Here is a 13589-nt window from a genome sequence, read left to right as displayed (position 1 = left end):
CGCCTGTGCCCAGTTTTTAACGACTATTTTTATTCTCCAAGTTTGTTGTTGGGATAATTTTTACTTGACGGAAAACAAAACTCCGAGAACTTAAATGTCTTCCACATTTCATGTCAATACTGTAGTATGCGTCATGTATGCGTCATGTATGCGAAGTTATTTTATGTGTGCTGCAGAAGAAAAACTTGAGGTTCGAAGTTGCTGCGGCGCCCTCTATAGTTCATGATAGGTAATATAATTAGTCGGGTTACCCAGCTGCAATATATATCATGGTTAATCGGGTATGTTTCGTCTGGGTACACGCACCATAACGGAATCGGTCAGTTTTCCCGTTGCGAAGGTAATTACCGTGTCAACGACTGTCTAAATCATAAATGTTTTAGGTAATATTTATAATTCGGCGACTTTGCGGTATTTCTTGTAGCGTAGGCTACGGTTTTGATGGAAATTCGCTATTCTGATACTGATAGTAATTCTCCAAATAAAAGGGAAAAGAATGCATTGTATTCGTAACGTCGTTACTCGAACTCGTTAGTAAATCCAGCACGCACGGCAGCAGTTGATCGCAACTTCAGTTGAATTTCCCTTCAGTTCAGCGGTTGTGTGTCGGTAAGCTGTGTGTCATACTCATACTCATAGCATTAGCAAGCATGGAGAGTTCTTGGTTCTTGGTTGGTTCTTCTCCTAAATACTCCACGTGGGAGTTTATACAGGAGACCAGAAACACCGGGGCAAACCCATTCTCTTAGCGATAAGTGTTTACTGGGTTCTTTTACGTGCATTTTGTGGTAATTCTAGAATAATCATGATAATAGAAGGCAGAAGGCTGCTCGTCATACGCGTCAGCCTTAACTAAGTTCTATTTTGTTATAGGCCTAGGCCTACATGTATGTAGCAATACTCAATAGAATCAGCATGATGATTTTTCGGGGGTCAGTTCGCAATGGCTTTTGGAAATGCACTTTGATAGACGAAATTCCTTTGTCTGTAATTCCAATTTCTGAACACAAATCCATCCAAAAGTTGCTATGATTGATCCATAACTCTGAAATATTTCAGAGCGATTGACATTTGGATCATGGGACAATTTTTTTGGTGGAAAATCGGAGTAATTGCAGAATACCCCGCCACTCGGAAATACACCCCTAAAATCTCTGGCTAGCGGTTGGAATCACTGGAAAAGAAACAACTCAAGTCCATTGCCAGCTACGGGGATACTGAGTGGGGGTCCCCTTGAGAATGAAGCAACACAAAAGAAATTGGGGTTGCTGAAAATATTCTAAGTCCAAATTCTAAGGTAGTACTGACAAGGTTTGCTGAGGGCAATCAACTGTGACTCCGTAGCCGGCTACGAGGTGCAGATAGATCGAGTGGCGGGGTATTCTGCAATTGTGCCGGAAAATCTGAGTTTTTACTCACCAGCCTCGCGTTGTCGATCTGACGAATACAGCGGTCATGTTCATGTGTGTTTACGATCTTTGCGTGACCTCAGCAGGTCAACTCTACATTCGGCTTGACCATTTTGGATGGAGGGGGGATTGCATGCTTGGCATCGCGCAACACTACATGTACGTCATTTCGGCGCCCTGAATACGCTGTGCTGTATCGTTACAAGTTGTCGATTTTGGTGGAGCGTTTTAAAATTTGACAAAAAAGGGATGACAAGATCTGTCAGTAAACAGTCCACCAAGACTGACAACATGTAAAGTTTCCACCTCAGTTGGATTAAGGTTCTTGTAATGATGATCGTTGCTATTCCAATATCTGTTCTGAGAAATTGTCTGGATCTATGGCGAGTCGAGTGCATTTTCAAAGCGTTTTCTAACAAAATCGGAAATGTTTCTCAGTTCCAGATTCCAGGATGGAGACTGCGGATGAAACGTTGCGGCAGCAGTTCCAGGCGCTGCAGGAGCAACAGCAGCGGAAACTGACGAGACGGAAACAGAAACAGGAGGAGAAGAACAAGAAGGAAGCGGCCACCAAGGAGCAAGAGGGGAAGGGCGGGGCCAAGAAGAAGAAAGAGGGGGAGGAGTTGGGCGGCCTTGGGTTGAACGATGACCTAGATCTGAAGGTCAGTGAATTATCTACTTTCTTACAGTGCTGGTCCGATCATGAGTATTTTAGAACCTCGGGTAATTTCTGACCATGTTATTGTGCTAGATTTCTATTTTGGACAGGCGCTTCTTTGGAGGATGGTCATAGACATTTGAACGATCACATTTTTGCTTGAAGAAGGAATCCCGCATGTGTTTTTATTAACCCCTTGGCTTTTAAACTAGAAAGGGGATATTGCGACAGCGTATTCCTTCTGTGCGTGTATACATGGCTTTACGATAGAGGACAGACACACAAAGGGAGAACAAAAGAGCAATTTAGTCCTCGAGTGTTGGGTCCTGTTTTGAAAATGGTCCTCAGTCATACAGTTATGTGCTTAGTCTATGGGAGAGTGACAAAGGGAAACACAAAGCATTGTCCTCGGGCGTATAGAAATTCACAACTGTGTGTATGTGTGTTCCATTTTGGTTAGGTTAACTGTTTTAGTGCTGTCACATGAAAAGTCAGACTTCAATCTCGACCAAACTTGGTGACAATTATCTTTGGGTAGGGGACCCCAGACGACCTGTGACATGTCAGGTCAAAGGCCATCTAGGGGTCAAATGAGGTCATTGTCGATTCCGGATAGGTAAACAATGAAGTGCTGTCACATGAGAAATGAGACTTCAGTATCAACCAAGCTTGGTGACAATCATCTACGGGTAGGGGGACCCCAGATGACCTGTGACATGTCAGGTCAAAGGTCATCTAGGGGTCCAATTAGCCATGCCAGGGGGATAAGCAAGTTTTAGTTGCTGTATTTTTATATATTTTAAAAACACTCTCAATAAACGGTTTGATAAATCACTTTAGAATAGAGCTTACAATGATGACAAATTGAAATTGGAGCAAAAGCTACACTTTATCTTACAGAGCCTATTTTAAAAGCTGTGGCTGAGGCACTTGTTGCTCATTGTTGTACAAATACAAAATTGTATTTCAGGCAGGTGGTTTTTTTATCACAAAAATAATTATGTTTATTCACCGTTCGTTGATGGACGCATTTTGTTTATTCCAGTTGAGTGAACCGGTCTCCAATGATACAGCGTACAATGAGGAGTTGAACCAACGTCTCAATGAACAAATCAGGGTAAGAATAATTGGATTTTTTTTAAAATCTGTATCAATACCGCACAAAACATGGTAAAGGTTGCCAGATGTGGGACACTGCATTCCAAAACTTGATTTACAAGCACAGAATGCAATAGCTTGAGCGAATCCACAAATAAGATTTGTTGTTTCTTATAAGTTTAATTCCTGTTTTCCATCAAAAATGAACTCAGAAAATTTTTTGGGTCAGTTTTCAATGAAATTGGAAATTTGTTTTTATAACTAGCCAACAAAACACTCTGATATCTTTATTAACAACCCTGGTTTATATAGGCAAACAATGCGATTTAAAATCCACTTGTTTTTTTTTAAAAGGGCCTTGAAAAGGACTTTGTTGAATATTTTTAACTGAGGTTTTATCGCTGGTGATGTTTGAACACAACTGTGAAAACGTTTTGGAAAATGGGTCAGGCTGCCATTTTGGAAAAAAAACATGGGCCTCCTTCTTTTTTTGGCAAAAAGGCAGGATGCTAAACATTGGCCTGAATCAAATAATTGAATAATTGTTGCTGGCCTCGGAGGGAGGGAGGTGCTATCAATAATATCTGGTGGTTAAGAAAACCAAGTTTTCACCTCTTTACTGTTCCATTCAGGAGCTGAAGGATGAGACGGGGAGGTTGTACAAACTGCTGAGTGAGAGAGACTACGAGATACGCAAACTCAAGAAGCAACGAGAGGAAGATCGGCTTGCACTGGGTGGTAAGTACGCTACACAAACAAAAACTGGGGACTTTGCTTCCAGAATTTTACTTTAAAAATCCCTAACCATGGATTGTGCTTCATTTGTAACAATAAATCAAGCCATTCGCTCTGAAATACTGCGTTGAAGTAGAGGGGCTTGTATATATAGAGTTCCGATTGTGTGACGAAAAATTTACCATGTGACCATTCGGTATCCCCGTATCCCCAAAGGAAAAAATAGTCTGGTCCCTTTTTGTACAAAAAACCCCCAAACGTTTTCATTCAGTACTGTTATTGGATACAAGGAACGTGACTGAAATGGTGGCAGCATCATGATAAAGGTCTATTGTCTAGTTAAAGTTGAACTGAGCAATTGACCGGGTTTGAACCTGCAACTTCCAGATTGCCGTTTCGGTGCTCAACCAACCGAGCTTTTCAGCTCTGTGTTGGCGGTTCCCCATTTAGCCAGTGTCTTTGTTCAAGGGATGCTTGTATTAATTGCGGTTCAACAAAGGTATTGTGTTTCGCTTGTGACTGTAAACATACTAATGAAATGCATTCTAGTCTCTACGTGTTATCAAATTAAAAAATAATGACAACAAAAATTGGCAAAGAAAACCGCCAGCGGGTGGCTGCTGTCTTGCTAGTGCGTCAACCTGTTGCCATGCCAACATCCCAGCTTTGTTATTATTTCTATGATGAATTGAATTGGGACTGTGGGACTGTGGAAAGAGGAAATTTTTTTTTTTTAATTTTTTTTTGTTGGTCTGAACTGTTTCTGAGATGTAGACACACAAGCCAGTTTTACTGCAAATTGACCTGAAACCTCGCGTCAATTAAGAATATCAAACTCGGTAAAAATTTCCAAGGTGTTTTAATTTATACCAGACTGCTAATAATACACATCTACGAATTCAGTATGATGCATGCGTTTGAGCACTTATCAAGGCAAGGAGTATGACAAGCACTGGATTAGAAGTGCTTTGGAGTATATATATGACATTTAAAAAAAAGAAATTTGTCCCCTCTATGCTGCAAATAGCAACTTACAAAGAAACACTTACATAGTGTATATCATTTACTCTATAATATAATTAGGAACAGAACGTGTACAGAATACGTATGCTGCTCGGAAAGAGTCCCCTATTCAATCACCATTTTACGTGATAATTTTACCAGACAGGTCTACATTGATACATTTCAATACTTTGATGTGAGTTGTGTACACTGCTGATGGTGTTAATACTCGGTTAATACTCAGCGCTAACATGAAAGCGAATTTGTCATGTCAGGGCAGGTTTTCACGCTGCAAATTCACAGCAGTTGTATATTTTCAAAGTGTGACAAATTTCGCAGCGAATGCTTTGTGACTTCAAATGTGCACTGCTTTTGTGTGAAGTATGAACCGGCCTTGAAACTACCATGATTCAGTGTGTGTTTTTTAGTCACATGTGTGAAGTTGATGTCAGACACATAACGCCTGCAAAGTTATGGAACGTCTGTTACAACAAAAACACGATGTTTCCATAACATCAAAGTAGATTTTTTTTTAGATATCATCGGTGTTTTTAAAGATACAAGCTCTATCTACCACAATGTAGTTACTACATGAAATTCTTGCAAGACACTTCACAGACCTGTTCGTACTGCAAGTACATGTATAAACGTGTCAGAATGCTTACCATCCGTAAAAGTCGTTTACAGTGCTAACACTGTATTTTAATTTGTTGTTTCAAATCTTGTCCGTACACTGCTCAGAACATTTTTCTTGCTTATAAGAAAATAAAGCTCTCAAAGTAATGTCTGTTGCAATAGAATTACATACAGAGTACTGTTACCCTACTTCATCACAATACTTTTATACAGTACAAAAACCTGGCAATCTGGCCTTTACCTACATGTACATGCACTTGGCTACCAAAATTCATGATTCTTACTACCGGTACTTTTTTTATGCTTCATACATGAAAAAAAAAAAATTCTTTTAAAACTGTCTATTAATAATAGTACAGAAGTAAAAAAACCGATGAGATTTAGATTTAATTTTTTTTATTTTCACACCAATCGTGGCCCTGAGGCCAAATAGAAAGTGTGGTACATGCAATAAAAGAATAAACAATTAACATTGTAGTAAATAATAATAGGAATATATGAAATAAAACAGTGGATACTAAAAAAATTAAGACAAAAACGATAAGAAGTATAAACGCCTCCCTATATTCACAAACACTGAAGAAGAAGAAATAGTTATGGATTGTGAATTATTTAAAGTGTCTATAAAAAAAGGGGACTTGGCTTTCTTATCATCTCATCAATTGATGTTTCTGCACTGATTTGCTGGTGGGTTTCTCTCTTTCTCTCTAAATCTGAACATTTTTGTGAAATGCCCATTTTGTTTTTGCAGTGTTTTGCAAAGCAACATTTCATATTTTCTTTGTTGATGGCTTTCAAAAACCAGTTTCACCGTCTGCCTTTCCAACAAACCAGAGAGTAGTCTTTTCATGAGTTTTTAAAGAAGTTGTTCCTTGTTTGTTCTGTGTACATTTGAGCATCACTGTCTGCCTTTGCGACAAATGAGCTTTTTGGCAACCTCTCTGAAAGTTTTGTTTCGCCAGCAATAGATGACTGTGTTGAGCCAGGAATTGCAGTTGCTAACACTTTCAACGAAAATGAAAATATACGGATTTGCGTTTGCCAATAGTGCTAAGTTGGCTAACCACGTAATACAGACAGTGCTTGTGATAATCAGAAATGTTTTGAGAGACTTGACATTTGAGCGATGCAGCTGAACCTGTGCATCTTCAGCATTGATCTCAGCTGCTGCTATACGCCGTGCCTGATGCCTGGCAATCAAAACCAATTTTCCATAAAGGAAAAAAACTAGCAAAATAAGTGAAATTACCACAAAACAAAAGATGGTTTTAAACATTGAGTTTAAAACATTCAGCAGTTCCACATCCTTCACTAAAGTTATGCAAAGAAATGGAACAAAACAAAGTACAGTTGCACATGTCAAGACAATATAAGCTCGTCTTTTGGTGACTAGAGTTTGCAGTTTGAAAGGTTGTGATACTGCTATGTAGCGGACCATGGTAATCATTGTTAAAATGCACAACCCCAGCAGCTGACAAAATCCAGCTAAGTGAAAAAATTCCTCTGTACAAATTTGCAGTATGATCAGACCTAGCGAATTGAGTATGCCAAAGAAGCCCACTCCAACGTCGGTGATCGTTAGGGCTACCACCAGCAGCTTAGTGACGTCATGCATGTCATGAATGCGATGTAACACCAACAGAGAAAACAAGTTGCAGATTAAGGAAAATACACTGATTACACAAAGAATAGAGGCGTATATTAAAGAACTCCTGGAGTCCAACTGTACATTCAGCAAGTGGAAACAATTGTCTTCATCCACATCGCTTGTGTGTGTAGAATTTCCATACAGTTCTGACACGTTTGCCATTTCAACAGTCCGTGATATTCTGTGTAGAGGTAGAATTGAGCTTGCCGGGCACTTGACCAATCTTTTTAGAGACAGACAGTTGTTGGTTCCAGCATAGAGCTCTATGGTTCCAGATACCGGTAAATGTTGAAAAAAATAAAGAAGATTTTGCTCCTCGGAAAGGTAGTGTAAATAAATAGTTATTTTCTTTTGTAAATATCAAAATCTGTTTCTGAAGATTTCCTTTTTTTTTTATCAGGGACGTGTCCTAGAAACATAAATACTTTGTTAGTTGAGCCCAGCTTATGACACAGTAGAAGAGCTAAGAGTTCAGTGTAGACTTTTGAAGTCTTACATGTGTGTCATTGAAATCCACCTAGCCCTGACTCAGTTTGTTCACATTGCACCGGTAAGTCGTGGGTTCAAGACCCACCAGGGCAACCTCGTGAGGTTCTTCACTCAAAATCCCGGCCAGTGGCACACTATGGAGGAATTTAGGAAGGTTATGGTGGATCACCAGTTCTAACACTTGACCACCAATTGTTCCTGCATTCACTCGTTGATACCGATATGTAGTTTTTCAATTTTGATTTCAAATGCGACAGAGTTATGGTGCCTCTATCAATTTCATCTGATGATTTCACGCCAGATACGTCAAGACTTCCAACTTGTCATCCAATAAAGTGTCACTCCATGTGAATTTTATCAGATCATCAAGTGGTTTCCAGAGCTGTGCTGCTAGAATTGCTCTTCCAGTGTCTCACCCAAGCGGGTATTTGACACCAACTGCAGATGCACACTGAGACCTGATAACCGTGTACAGTCTCCATGATCATAACAAGAAGACTGCATCATCAAATACAGTTTGGCGTGATTAGAGGAACGAGCTCATTGTTGACACGCAGTCAGAGCATTAACAAGGAGCATGCACACACTGCCAATCAATCTCAATAAAATCATGTTTTGATTCAGTTTTTAGGCAATAATCTTGTCAGTCAGAGCTGTTTACAAAGTTTTCTAAGATGTGAACGCTCATTCATTTGATGCTGTAGTTTTTTAAATTCCTGTTGAAAGATGCAGTGTTGGTGTATACTGCAGGTATAAACCAACGTGTACACCGGTATAAAGTTGTACTGCATCTATCAATTTCATCTGATGATTTCACGCCAGATACGTCCAAGACTTCCAACTTGACATCTAATAAAGTGTCAGTTCATGTGAATTGTACCAGATCATCAAGTGGTTTCCAGAGCTGTGCTGCTAGAATTGCTCCTCCAGTGTCTCACCCAAGCGGGTATTTTTCACCAACTGCAGATACACACTGAGGCTTCACAACCGCGTTCAGTTACACTTGCCACTGTGCCAGAACCAAGAAAACTGATCATCATCTGCGTCATTTTGTGATGGGACTGGGAGGAAAGAGCTCATTGTTGGCACGCAATCTGCTCCTTAATGAACAACATGCACACACACTGCATCATCATTAATCTTGTCAGTCAGAGCATCATCTAAATCACAAATTAATGAGAGATCCTAGTAGCCTTTGCGGGGAAATCACTGCCTTGACTTTGACAACTTGATTAACGGATGAACGCACTCATCCACACACCGCCATTATTCACCTTTTGGCATGATTTCCATAGTAACAGGTGAACTAAACACCGATCACAGAAAAGCTGCTTTGTAGTAAAGCATGATGAATTTCAAGTGATGATTTTGAAAATAGCCTCAAACTTTTGGAACTGTGTGCTGCCCTTCACTTTGCTTAAAATCAACAGTGACTTTCCATTAGCTTGCTCTTTAATTGGATAATGGATGACCAGGAACTATCGGCCTTAGGTAAGAGTGTTTGTGCCTCTAATTACTTTCCTCGATTAACAGTGAGTTTGTGAGCGACAGTTGATTTATTACAATGAGAATTACATGTATTAGTTTGCATCTCCCCGCCCTTTTTTGGTTTTTTTGGAGAGATAAGAGTTAAAGGTAGTGTCCATCATTTGTAATTGGTGCATCATGTTCGTTTAAAGCAACAAAAGTGCTCAAATTCCAAAGAAGGGTGCTGAACAACTAACCTGATGAAGTTTCAGCTCGGTGAATGCTGTCATATTTTGAAGAAGCAATGTTCTAGGATCTCGATTTCAAATCAAAAGTTGCTGAGTCATATTTTGAATTAGGCCTGACTTCAGCATATGAGACACCTTTTATCTCACTGAGCTGATTGCAGCTACGCGATATCGTGCACTGAACCGGCAACTTTTAGGAACCGTGTGTGTGTCGTGTTAAGCGTTACGCTCTCTTCGCCGAATAAAAAAAGACGAACCACCAACGGAAAGCTCCCACGATATCTGTCTTTAGACACATCGTTGGAAAGGCCTTCTTTCGTTGATTCCTTCAAATTGACAGCTTGCCAGAAAGAATAATTTCACAGGGAGTTTTCCCATTGCTATCTTTAAACCAAATATGCTTTTGAACTCGGGGAGTCAGGTTGGCGTAGTGGTACTTTCCTCGCCTTCCACAGCTGTGACCCGGATTTGAACCTGCCTGGGCCAGTTTTGTGGATTTGGTTTTCAGTCCCTGCCTAATACCATGGGTTTTTCCTTCTGGGGTTTCCTCCCACATCTAAAACTTTAATTTCTTCACATTGTCTTCTTTTTACTGGGACCCATGGGAGATCAGTGGATTCCAATGGGCTACTCAATTAAAGTAATAAATAAATAAATAAATAAAACGTCAGTTACTTTTTTGGTAACAGCAAATAATGGACTGAACCTTTAAACCATTAAATAGCTTGGATAGATTGTGGACAGATTGATCTGCAATAGGACCACTGTAATCAAGTATTAATGCAGGATTCTGATTCATGCATTCTATAAGGTTGCCACTTTAGTCTCACAGAAACTCCAAATAGTATGATAATTTGAAACCTGAAATAACCGTCTCTTAACCATGTACATGTCCTAGATAAACAACCAGGTACTGCATACAAAAAAGTAGTTCTTAGCTTTAGGTTTCAAAGAAGTTAATCCATATATTTTTTTTTTGTATGTTGAGCATCACTGTCTGCCTTTGCGACAAATGAGCTTTTTGGCAACCTCTCTGAAAGTTTTGTTTCGCCAGCAATAGATGACTGTGTTGAGCCAGGAATTGCTGTAGCAAAGACTTTGAATCAAAATGAAAATACAGGGATTTACGTTTCCCAGTAGTGCCAAGTTTGGTGACCACGTGACACAGACAGTGCATGTGATGATCAGAAATGTTTTGAGAGATTTGACATTTGAGCGATGCAGCTGAACCTGTGCATCTTCAGCACTGATCTCAGCTGCTGCTATACGCCGTGCCTGATGCCTGGCAATCAAAAGCAATTTTCCATACAGGAGAAAAACTAGCAAAAGAAGCAATATTACCACAAAACTAAAGATGGCCGAGTTAACAACATCCAGCAGTTTCACAAATTCAGCCATTATTGCGAAAAGGAGGCAAACAAGACAGAGTACAGTCGAACATGTCAAGGCAGTATAAGCTCGTCTTTTGGTGACTAGAGTTTCCAGTTTGAGAGGTTGTGATACTGCAATGTAGCGGACCACAGTAATCGTTGCCAGAATGCAAAATCCCAGCAGCTGGAAAAATCCAGTTAAGTATAGAAGTTCCTTAACATAAATGTGCAGCATGATCAGACTTAAGGCATCAAACTGTATATTTAATATGTAGAAATAGTCTTCATCTGTGTTATTTATATGTTTGGAATGTCCACAAATTCCCGATACGTTTTCCATTTTAAGAGGCTGTTATGTTACGTGAGGAGGTAGAATTGAGCTTGCTAGGCGAACAGACGCTTCTTGGTTCAAGATACTCACTAAACGTTTAAAATAACGCACATTGTGTTCCTCTGAAAGCAGTAGAAGATCTAGATGTAAGTGTTCAATGTAGACTTGTTAACACTTGCACATGTGTCATTAAATTCCATCATCAAGTCCTGACACAGTTGTAAGTGTTCACAGTGCACCAGTAAGCAGGGAGTTGTGGGTTCAAGTCCCACCAGGGCAATCTCGTCAGGTTTTTACTCAACATCTCAGCAAAAAAACTTCATAGCAAAAATGCGGTGTTAGGGTGGATCCCCTATTCCAATATGTGAATGCTAACTCACTCAATGATGTAGTTTCTCTTGAACGATGCAATGTATGTGTACATATACCGGTACTGCAGGTACCGGTATCAAGGTATCAACACACGTGTACTCGTCTGTATACAATCTTGAGTTGTACTGCATCTGTCAATTTTATCCGATGATTTCACGCCAGATACACCCCAGACTTCCAACTTGTCATCCAATAAAGTGTCAATCCATTTGAACTGTACCAGATCATCAAGTAGTTTCCAGAGCTGTGCTGTATGCTCTTCCAGTGTCTCACCCAAGTGGGTGTTTCACACACTGAGACCTGATGACTACAGCACAGTCACGGTACACTCGTCACTGTGCCGTAGTCAAGAAAACTGCATCATCCAATGCATCTTGGCGTGATTAGAGGAACAAGGTCATCATTGGCACACAATCTGCTTCTTAATGAGCAACATGCACGTACCGCTTTATCATTAAATTAATCCTCGCAGCCTTCGCCAGGGAATCACTGCTTCGACTTTGATTACTTGATCGATTGATAAATGCACTCACCTACATGTACCGGTGTAGCATGAATTTACGTTTCTATGAAATTCGGACTCATTGGTTATACCGCGCATGCGTAAGTATGGTAATTAGGAAAGTGACCGGTCACGTGAGAGGGATTATTACCAATAATAGGGAAAAGGGGTCCGATTTTCATGGGAGTCGGATTTTCATGTGACACCGGCACACACTAACACTAAAAGGCCATTAAAGGGAAGATACAACATTTGCAAACACCAAAGAACGGAATGATCAAATTATCACGTAATACCTTGCTGAATTGTTAGGGAATGACAGTCTAAAGCATCCTTTAAAACCGTGGCTCCTGGTGTGCTGTCATTTTCAAGAAAAAACTGTATTTTCCAACGCTGGTCGGCCGACCAGAGTTGGAGAAAACTGGCTTTTTTCAAAAACTGTTCCTACTTTTTCATATTTAGTTATTCTGACTTTTCTTTGCAATTGCTTACACACTTGTGAAGGGGTTCAAGCTTGCTAGACTTATTCTCTGACCTTACAATTCCACAAAGTGTATTAATTGCTCCGTTTCATCTTAAGTGGGGTCAGGGAACCAGACTACGAGAATATGATAAGTTTTCTTGGCTTTTCCAGCATCTACAAGCCCAAAACGTGAATTAAGACAGTTTAACAATATTTTCTATAACATACTAATCCTCCAAATCCATTTATTTCTGAGAATTGCAGCAAAAGCAAATGTTGTACATTCCCTTTAACCCTATTTGCGTTTGAGCAACTAGTGAACAAAAATCGACAGAACAGTTGGTTTTTTTTGTAACGCATTGAAGAGTGATGGCTTGAACAGTACATGTTCTACTGAAATTTCTGTACTTCTTTGTAACACTTTTACTTTGTTTCAAATCAACAGCAGCTTTCCATTAAATGCTCTTAAAACACTGGAAACAATGATAATTACGCCTCTAGTTATTGTCTGTGAAGATGTTCTCATTACTATTGGTGGACACAATTTTTCATGTAGTTTTTGAGTGATAGTTGTTAGATACAATGACACCTACTCAAGGCATGCTACTTCGTATATTTAATCCTTTCAGGTAATTCTACTTCTGTCTTACACGCAGTAATTCAAAATTGTATTAATTGCCAAAAAATCAAAAATGTTCACATTTATTTGAGAAGATGACCAATTAGCCCATTATTCGTAAACTTTTACCTACATGTATATTTTTTTTTAAGGAGCCGTTTCATAAAAAATATGGACAAATTTATCTTCAATTGGTCCAATGTATCAAGTGTTAAAGGGCGGGATTCTGACGCACATCTTTACCAGAATCTTCCTACAATAAAGTCATCATTTTGTAAACATTGCTGATAATTTATCTTGATAATATTCTAGGAAAGAATGCACAATGCCCAAAAATGGCCTCCCTCGGCTTGCCGATGTGCAGCGTAGTGCAGCGCTGGTGGAAAACATGCATAACAATAGGCCTCACGGCTGAACGCACTTGATAACAAAGCTGGTAGGATAGTACCTTTGATAGTTTAGATTATTAAATGGCTCATATTCATTACTTAGGCCCTGTGGTCCAATTAAATTTTATCAGTACACTGTGACGCACGTACACC

The 13589-nt window shown here is 39.6% G+C and overlaps 1 protein-coding gene across 3 annotated transcripts in view; it reads left to right on the top strand.

Annotated features, from left to right (window-relative positions):
* Positions 1-143: 143 nt before the first annotated feature.
* Positions 144-13589, top strand: part of LOC119746144 (coiled-coil domain-containing protein 13-like) — a 70614-nt gene continuing 57168 nt past the window's right edge. For 2 of the 3 annotated variants that reach the window (XM_038222951.1, XM_038222950.1), the window contains exons 1-4: positions 144-340; positions 1848-2071; positions 3113-3184; positions 3798-3903. In XM_038222951.1, the coding sequence (XP_038078879.1) occupies positions 223-340; positions 1848-2071; positions 3113-3184; positions 3798-3903 (520 nt within the window). In that variant the 5' untranslated portion in view covers positions 144-222. The remainder of the gene's footprint in view (positions 341-1847; positions 2072-3112; positions 3185-3797; positions 3904-13589) is intronic. The other variant, XM_038222949.1, reaches the window with a different exon arrangement.

This window comes from Patiria miniata, unplaced genomic scaffold (assembly GCF_015706575.1).
Source record: "Patiria miniata isolate m_02_andy unplaced genomic scaffold, ASM1570657v1 HiC_scaffold_7, whole genome shotgun sequence".
Taxonomy (NCBI): Eukaryota; Metazoa; Echinodermata; class Asteroidea; order Valvatida; family Asterinidae; genus Patiria; species Patiria miniata.
The sequence above is the reverse complement of the archived record's forward strand: the minus strand, read 5'-3'. Positions and strand labels throughout refer to the sequence as shown.